This window comes from Monopterus albus, unplaced genomic scaffold (assembly GCF_001952655.1).
Source record: "Monopterus albus unplaced genomic scaffold, M_albus_1.0 scaffold89.1, whole genome shotgun sequence".
Lineage (NCBI taxonomy): Eukaryota > Metazoa > Chordata > Actinopteri > Synbranchiformes > Synbranchidae > Monopterus > Monopterus albus.
In genome coordinates, this window is record NW_018127969.1 from 1,552,663 (window position 1) to 1,561,989 (window position 9,327).

Sequence of the window (9,327 nt, forward strand, 5' to 3'; positions counted from 1 at the left end):
ATTTATAGTGACGGATGTATCATCTGTACAAATGCTTCTTGCATACAGTGGCTAGAATAACATCGTAGGTCAATGTGCATCCATAGGTCTGCTGTTAATGTTGAGATTCTTTACAAGGGTTTTTTTTGTCAGTTGTTCATAAAGAGTAACATGTGACGGACTGTTGTTGAGCTTTCATGTGTGAGCTGCACACACAAAAGGGAACTTTAGGCCACTGAGATTCATCACTAACATCCTCTTTATCCTAACACACTAGACAACATAGAATTACACATCCGAAGAACACGCCCAAGTTTTCAAAAGTCTCTGGTGGGAGTTGGAGAGGGAGGAGGAGGAGGAGGAGGGTGGTGGAGCGAGGTTGTACATTAAACCGCGCATCATCCAGCAACGTTAAACTGATGGTCAGACTTTGGTTTGCAGCACTAACACCGATATCCCGACACAAACGCTGCTGTAGAAACAATAGCCTGATTGTAAAGGGCTTTGTAACGAGATCCACACAGTCTGCGGATCTATATAGACAATACTGTCGCTCTGGCAGTGAAAACATCCACTTCCCTGTGTGATTTATAACCTCACCTCGATCGATCGGTCACATCTGCGTCATTCCTCCGTCCACGCATTTCTCCGAGAGGCCTTTAAGATTAGACAAGCAGAAGAAAAAGCCCATCCACAGCAGTTATACATGTATCATCAGCTGCTGACAGGCAGTGTTGCCGTGTTCAAAATCTTCTCCATGCTTTTTCCGGGGAGGGACTTCCAGTTCACAGTCAGCTTTACGGTTTGTGCAAACAGACCAATGTATGGACATGATGGTCTGCTGTCACCGCGATCGCACAAATGATACCAATAGTTAGCTACACCGGAGTCCATTAAGTCAACTCTAGAACTCAATTTGTCAAATTAATGACTGGTCATTTGTTACTATTTAGACAATCTTTTCAGAAGTTTCAAATGTGAAACTAGTTATTGCCTGGGTCAGATAAAATCAGAACCTGTACCCTGCCTGTAACTTCAAAAGCTTGTTATCTACATGGAAATGAGCTTTTAAGTGTGATATTTTTTAAATTATTGAAGCTTTTCAAAATATGGTAAAGATGGAAAGCTTGCTACCTTTGATCAGTATTACAGACAGTAAGACTGGAGCCAATCTATTGTACCCTGGTACAATAAACACTCTGCTAAACCAAACGCTTTGAATTGTTCCAAAATGCAGATGTCTGGGGAAATACTGCAGCTGCAAAAAAGGAAAATGTCATGAGCCAAGGAAAATCCTCTTTTAAACTTCACATCAGTGTGACTAGTTAATAGAAATAAAAAAAGCCCCAGTGAAATACATAGTTTATTTACAAGACATGGGTTTACATTTTATATCTTTTTTTCCCCAGAAAGGCACTTAATCAAATACTTAATGCAAATTTTCAACAAGATTAAGGAAATTGCATTTTGGTAAAAGGCACATTTTAAAAAGCAAAAGCACATGATGGGTTTACACAACAATAAACGCAAATATACTAACAACTCTGAGTGACTTATTTCCAACACCACAATCCTGATATTTCTGATGACAACTGAAGAGCTTTAGTCTAAAACTAATCATCATATATAAGAATATCTTTGCAACATCACCTAAAACAAGAACTAGAAAGATAGGAATAGTTACAAACTAGGGGAGGAAAGACAAAACCACACACACATACTGTTATATATACAGCGTAATGAAACATGGATACTTCAATTGGTACACCATTTACTTTCCCAAATAATAAAGACAAGCTTAGGATGAGCCAGGCTGATGTAATGAGATGCATCTCAGAGGGACACATTATCTCTGCTCTGGGCAGAAGAGAAGTCAGAGCATTAGAAACTAAAAATAGAATACATTTGATTTAAGGCAATGGATGGATGTGTTCACCCAGTTAATAACAATATGCTCCGTTTTCTCAAAGACAGCAGAGACTCCCACAGTGATGTTTAGTGGTTACCTGCTTACTAGAATCAAAGACAGGTCCTACTGCATAGCAGAGTGTGAAAAAAGAATAACACACACACACACACATTTTACAATTTGTTCCTCCAGAGTGTGTTGGTCAGCAGATCTACTTTAAGTGAAAAGACTCATTGCAAATCAAGTGCAGCAAACAAGAAAGTCAGTCGACAGTTCCCCTTTTTCTTTAGATTTTTGCCACAATCGTCCTGTCTGTGGAATGAATGGAACCTGAGTGTGTGCACATCCAGACTCAACTAAACTGGACCCACCCTGGCTTGACAGTGTCTTGACTGGAGCTGTGGAGGAGAGGAGGCACAGGGCAACAGTGATAAGAGAGAGAGGAAGGGGATTAAAAACACTAACAAAAATATGACAGACAAGATGGATGACTGCAGACAAAGATGCTGGGGTCAACTGGGGAAAAAACTTACTTGGAACCAGCAGATGTGAAATCCCCCCACACATCAGAGCTGGGCTGGGCTGCAGGGACTGGAGAACTGTAGTCTAGAAGTGGGGCTGGATTTGGAGAAAACCAGTTATGATGATCACTTTATGTAAAGAGGTTAAAAAATATTTGACCAGCTACATAATCAGGGTGATCACCAGTGTTAGTCTGAACAGCTGGGACTGTCTGTTGTCCTGCAGGAGGCGGTATGACACCTCCAACCTTCACTCCTGGTGGAGGTGGGAGCAGACCCCCACCTACCGGCCGCATTTTAGCCCCTCCTGCATCCTTCTTCTTGATGTTCTGTGGTAGACAGAATCATGACCGTTTCTATGAAGTCCAAACACTTACTCTTTTCTTGAAAAATGTCATTACAGTTTCATTATTATTGTCACTTCACATGTGTAACATTGGGGCTACGTGCTCACCCCAATGCTGATCTTGATAGTCTGTCCCTCTTTGAAGCTCAGGTCCAGTTTGGGTGCTGTGCTCTGAGAAGCTTCCTGTTTTGCGAGCTCACCTTCTTGCTTCACCCACCTTTAGAAATTGAGTTTGAAATCGTGATGATTAAAACAAATTTATCCAGTTAAAGTTTAAAATGGGGCTTCGGAGTGAAACAATGTGAAGTAACGTCACGCCGTGCTGAATGTAGGGATGGGGGCGTCACATCTGGAGGTATGCACTGTATTTACCTGCACACATTCTTGTTTTGTTTGGCTAAAAAGTAGCTTAAATTGTTTAGATCTCAATTTACCGACTGTGGTAACCTTAGATGACCAGCTAACTCATAGCAGACCTAGAGATCCTGTCTGTGAGAGTGACAGACTGAAAGATGTCTCTACACACTGATCTCAGTTTGGGAGCGAACGCTAGCTAGCAGCTGTCGGCAGATAACACAAACACTGCAGATCAATCAATTTCTGTCCTGTCTGTGCTCAAAGTGAACATCAGAGTGCATGTTTGGATGCATTTGAAGCATCCACTACTGTATGTAATTGTATGGGAGAGTTTTTTTTTAATTGACTTATAGCTGTATGTAGCATATATACACTGTATATCTATCTATGATGGATAATGAGCATGATGCTCCAAACATTGTGCATTTACCCAAAATTCAACATAGCATCTCTATAGTACCGGAGTACTAGGTACAAGACAACAAATTGATCATAGCTCTTTGGTTAAGCATTTTTACAATGTAATTACAGTTTGAAAGTACTATCACCTTGGTACTGTAACTGCTGACATAGTGTAACAAACATTTTCATTCTAAAATGCTTACATTTTAAAAACCGTTTAGATCACCAGGAAGTACCTAAAAATAAGTCAATTGGAGGTATTTTATAATAATGTGTAAAGTCAAACTTTCATTAATTCACTTAAAATAATAATAATCTCATTCTAGAATAAAAAAATACACTTGAAGTCCAAATATACAAGGGTGAAAATTAGTTTACATACACATATATACATGAAAAAATACATCTCTAGAAATATGAACCAGGTCATAGAGACATGTTCTCTCACACACACACACACATATAAAGGTGACTTACTTAAAATGGTCTTGTAAAGCGACATTGAAGTCAAAGGAGTCTCCGCGATCAGCAAAACCCAGACCGATAAAAGCATGACGTCCTTTATAAAGCCAATTGTAAAGGCAAAAACACCCATTAGAATAATTCTTGACTTCTGCCTCAAATTTTTCAGAATTAAGATTAAGGCCATAGCCTGAATATAACACTTGTTTTCTAAAGATGACAAAGTGGTGTTGTCTAGACAGATGGCACCTGCTGTCATTATCTTTATAAACTGGCCGAAAACCAGAATTCATACAGTTAGGACAAGAGTGTCTTACCATTGCCGTCCTCTATCCGAATCACAAAATACCTGCTGGAGTCTGTGACTGCTTCAACTACACAACCTGGATACTGATCGACTGGAGCTTGTGCAAACAGTTCTCCTGCAAGGAACAAATTTACACCAACCAGTTCTAGTTTACAGTTATTTTCAGACTTGAAAGTTTTGAAATACAATCATGAATTTTTTTCATCTGGTTGTTAAGAGAGCTAGAAGTTCCATACGAGACAAGACATCTACAATTAAATGTGAAACAGCAAAACACTGCTGCAAATTCACCAAGAAGAAATACTTACCTGTACAACTACAACCCTAAACAAACCACACATGTAACTAACCTTGTGAACATGCATGGTAAATGTGACAAAAAAAGACCGGAAAAGTGAAACCGTTCCAGATTTCCTCATACAAGTTTTTTGTGTCCTGAACACATTGACATGTTTGTTCTGTGTGTTTATCATCCCCAATGACACAAACAGTGTTGAATGTGGAAGTCATGTTCATAGCAGTTTTATTTTGAAAGTGAAATCACTTATTGGCACAGCCTGGATGAAATAATGCCATGAATGGTTAAAACTGCATGTACAGCATGAGTTTGTTGCAAACTGTCTTTGTTTTGTTAATACAAGAGCCCTTGTTTCTATGGAAACAAATCAAACCCATCACTTTTTGCTAAAAAATGATTCAGATTCAGTTAAATCTCACATCCTTTAATCCAATAGAGAGCCAGTTTCGTCTTATGGTGTGGATCATAGATTTGAAGTCTCAAATATTTTTGAACCACTACCTTGTGCAATCACCCATAGTAATAACGTCTACAGGCTCCACATTTGCTACACCTGCATCTAGCTATAAGGAGATGTCACTGTGTTTACCTGTGTTTCTGTCCTCTAGCTTGATGAAGGCCAACTTGCCTTTAGCTGTGATTTTCATCCTACCACTCCATGCAGGTTCATCCAGCTTCCAGTCAGCAGCACTACAAAAACAGGAAACACGTCTGAATATGAAAGTGGTTTGTGTAATCCTTACTCAGTGACAGCTGCCTCTGCCACTGTTTTCATGCAGGCAGCTGTAGCTTTCCACAAAAAGAGGAACTGAAAATGGTCAGAGTTCTTACAAAGGAAAATGGAAACAGTGAACTCTATTGTCTTTCTGAAGAAAAGCAATAACATGAGGGCCTTCAACCTAAAAAGCTTTGGCTCCTTTCAATACCTCTGACTACAATATGACACCTGTGGATCATTTAAAGATGCCACAGACCCTAAGCTGAAACAAAGCTCAGACCTCAGCTTCAGAGATGGATGATGAGGCACTGGGCCTCCACCCACTGAATGAAACAGAATATATGTGGTTGTTTTGTGTCTGTTTAGTTTGCATCTATTTGTACTTGTTTCCCGTCTCTTTGTGTGTGTTTGTCTCTTCTTTTCATTCAAGTTGTCTGACATTTAGTCATATTGCATCTCTTTGTGGTCATTTTGGTCTGTCTTTTTTGTTTGTGTGTGTCTGAGGTCGTTTTGAACGTCATTGTAGTCATTTTGTCCGGCAATACCATTTTGTCTTGCATCACTTTCCACTCATTTTGCATCTCTTTCTGGGCGTTTTGCGTCTTTTTAAACTAATTTTGTGTCTCTTTGTTATCATTTGACTGACTTTACAAAAACAAATGTTAGCAGTCACTTCGTAGAGACGCTCTGGTCCTGAATCCCTGATCCCTTGGGCTAACGCCAGATAATGTTTTCAGATGTTCTTCCAATAGTTGTTCTTGGCAAAACAAGTACACTACTCACTAAACTACGATTTAACAGTAGTTCATGTGCCGAGTGTTGAATTAATCATCACACAAACTTTAATTTACTGACTCTTTAACTGCTAACTATGAACACGTGCATCCATTCTCGGACACGCAGTAGCCCAACTTCTTAAAAGTTTCCACACATAACGTTACCGGCAGTGTCATTATTTCTGTTATGTCTCACAACAACTCGTAACTTTGTAAAGCAAAGCAAGAGTACGTTACATATAATGAACTGTTAGTTGACAAAGTTGGGATCATGGTGTCCGAGTTCCGTGAGCAGATAAGAGCATCGACTTTTGTCAAGAGCGCGGAGACCGACATGGCGCTATTACAGCATGGTCATTGACCCCGTCTAGCATTTAGTCGTTTGTAAGAATTACTGGTGTGGGCTTCAATCGTCGATTCAATTTTGCGGAGAAATATAGAAAATTAAAATAAACATCCATTCTAACATCTGGTTGTCCGATAATGGGTGCATATCCGTTAAAGTAGCTTGCTGACAGACACTTGTCTCGCAGTAACAAACGTTACTGCTGTCCGGAAGTCATCTCACCGATATCCACGGTTAGAAGCTCGCGGCGGGATCTGGTAAACATGAACCTCGGGTTTCACACAGAGCATTGACTCATAACTGTTATCTTCTGCCATTTTGTCAAATTTCACTAACTAACAACTTCCGACTTTCAGTACACACCACGGCTGGAGGTGAACCCGAAGAAGATCTCGATTTAACCGCGGCGCTCGATGCAAACAGCGCCTCTTCTGGTCAGGATGGCCAGCTACACAGTACTTCTCGAAGGCTGGGTAAGGTAACTAACATCGCAGTCTGTAATGCTGGCAACACACACTGGCACATCAAAGCTCTGGCTGCAAAGGTCCAAATATTGTTTCCTCTGAGGAATCAGCATAGTTTTTGTGGCGTCGATTACTACTGGGAGTTTTTGATTGTACTTACTAAATATAATATTTGTTGTAGTTATATTATTGCAATGAAATTTATCTAATCACTAATGTATATTTAAAAAATGAGTGAATAAAGTAAACCTAATAACGAGAACAATCAATTGAAGGGTAGCCTAAATAGTTCAGCAAAAAAATACTCTGAATTCATAAAAGCTTTTGTTAAAAAAGGCTTTATGAAATATAAATCAGACATGCACCATGCTCACTTTTTAATGTGTATTTATTAAAGGGTTTTCAAATTTTGTTTTGCAAGTTTCAAAATGTCACTGTCATCAAATCAGCCTAAAACCAGACAGGTGGTTGAAAATAACCAAAACAAAGCATCATGGGTAAATCACACAGGTACAGCATTGTTATTTGATTTTAATCATCTACTTAAATTTATTACAAATCTTATTTTGAAATTTGAACCCCAGTCCCTGGGAAGAGTGTACTGATTGCATGAAGAGATATCAGTACAAGTGCACCAAAAACAACAACAACAACAACAACAAAAAAAAAACTGGAAAATGTTACCAGGAAGAGTGTACTGATTGCATGATGAGATATCAATGATGTTACAACCTTGCAGGTTGTTCTTCCTAACAGCATGTACAATCTCAAAACAAAAACAGAGACAGAGGTATCTGCAGTAGGCAGAAACAAAACTTCTATCTATCTATCAAAACTTCAGTTCCGCCTCAACTTAAATTCCCAAAAGTCACTAGCAAGCGATGCAATCCCCTGACCCTAAGTTTCTTCTTTTCTTTAGAAGTGAGGTCAAATATAGCTCCTTAACTTTCTGTTAATCCGTTTCAATCCATTACACTTACTACACCGTTACAGGGGTTGTTCTTTTTGCCTAAAACTCGAGATTAGGCCAGTAATAAACAGCACGTCAATTGCAAAGCATCTACTCAGCAAAATCAATTAACCGATAACAAGTGCACCAAAAACAACAACAACAAAAAAAACAAACAAAACAAGATTCTCACTGGAAAATGTTACCAGGAACATTTCTCATTTAAGGCATAAAAGTGTCAAAATGGCAGGTTCATCCCTGCATTCAGCAACCCATCCATATTTGATTACATTGAGTTCATGTTGTAAAATGCTTAGACTAATCAAAATCAGGCAGTGGACTTCAGCTTCCTTTTAAATAACACTGATTAAAAGATGAGATTTCCTGTTATTGTCGGTTTTGTAGATTTGATCACCAGTTCCCTTGACCCTGACAGAACATCTGCCTAAATGAAGCATGTGACTAGGTCCTCCTCCATACTGGGCATTAAGATGTGTTTTTCTAAACAGTTAGCACACCATCATTTCAACAGTACACATTCAGTAAAAATACTGCAACCAGTGCAAAAAAAAAAAAGGCAAATTAAATCTTTGCATGAGAGCTGAACTGTAGATGGGTGTAACAGAAGCTCCAACATAGCTACGCTGATTAGAAGCAGCAGAGTGACATTCAGAACACTGATGCATGTTTACTTCAGATTTTTAATTCACAGACGGGTCCAATTTCTTCCGATTTGATAAAATTTAACATGACACTACCAGTAAAGATTCCTATGTAGGCTACATCATCTAGTCTGTTATACACTACTGATCTTCTGACTTGAACATAATGTCTCAGAGAAAAAAAAACCCACACACACAAAAAACACTAAACAGTTTGAAACATAATATGTAGGCAGTAAAATAAAATAAAATAAAAAAGCCAGGGAATTGTTTATTATTGCTTGAATGAGCTTAAGTTTTAGTGACACACTGTTTTTTTCCGATCTCTCATCTTTGGCCACAGCGTGTGTGACCACGGGGCATTTCTTCTATAGCCACCAGTGCCAAACACAGGCCTGGGGACTCCCTGGGACAATGCCACTACAGTATTAAAACACTTTTTAGTACAGGGCACGTTTACTCAAAGGGTTGAATCAGTGTACTTTCTAGCACCTCACACTCAAGGAGCAGAACACAGTAAACTGCACTGTCAAGCACATAATTTCCACTCAACCCACTAAACTGCGGCCCGCTTCCTGGTGGACACTCAGCCATACTCCACACCACTATCTGTGGAGAAGCCAGCTCGTTCATTCCCACAAGTTCTCCTTATTCTCCCTGAAGAGAGAGACACCTGACAACATGGTGCTTGTTTGGCCATTCAGACTTAAAATCATAGGGCACCTCATGGTACATCGAAGTATCACAGTGTGTAGGGATGTGAGGCAAAAGCCTGTTTACAGTGTGGAACAGAAGGGATTCAGGTGTTTGGCTGATCTCTGCCAACCCCTT

General features: G+C 39.4%; 2 protein-coding genes across 4 annotated transcripts in view; both read right to left on the reverse strand.

Annotated features, from left to right (window-relative positions):
* crocc (ciliary rootlet coiled-coil, rootletin) overlaps window positions 1-748 on the reverse strand; it is an 18,774-nt gene extending 18,026 nt beyond the window's left edge. For all 3 annotated transcript variants that reach the window (XM_020607770.1, XM_020607768.1, XM_020607769.1), the window contains exon 1: window positions 580-748. The gene's annotated coding sequence lies outside the window, so the exon portion shown is untranslated. The remainder of the gene's footprint in view (window positions 1-579) is intronic.
* Window positions 749-1,329: 581 nt separating this feature from the next.
* On the reverse strand, window positions 1,330-6,864 carry necap2 (NECAP endocytosis associated 2). The gene is made up of 8 exons (XM_020607917.1): window positions 6,644-6,864; window positions 5,171-5,271; window positions 4,294-4,398; window positions 3,992-4,073; window positions 2,864-2,972; window positions 2,594-2,738; window positions 2,422-2,506; window positions 1,330-2,286 (listed from the first exon to the last, which is right to left on the reverse strand). Exons 1-8 carry the CDS (start codon window positions 6,736-6,738, stop codon window positions 2,241-2,243), a joined length of 768 nt encoding a protein of 255 aa, XP_020463573.1. The 5' UTR covers window positions 6,739-6,864; the 3' UTR covers window positions 1,330-2,240.
* Between the last annotated feature and the right edge of the window lie 2,463 nt (window positions 6,865-9,327).

Coding starts and splice junctions, on each gene's coding strand:
- necap2 (XM_020607917.1), bottom strand. CDS start 6,738: ATGGCAGAAGATAACAGTTATGAGTCAATGCTCTGTGTGAAACCCGAG. Junction 2,973..3,991: donor GCTTTACAAGACCATTTTAA/GTAAGTCACCTT, acceptor CAATTTCTAAAG/GTGGGTGAAGCAAGAAGGTG. Junction 2,507..2,593: donor AGCTGTTCAGACTAACACTG/GTGATCACCCTG, acceptor CTCCAAATCCAG/CCCCACTTCTAGACTACAGT.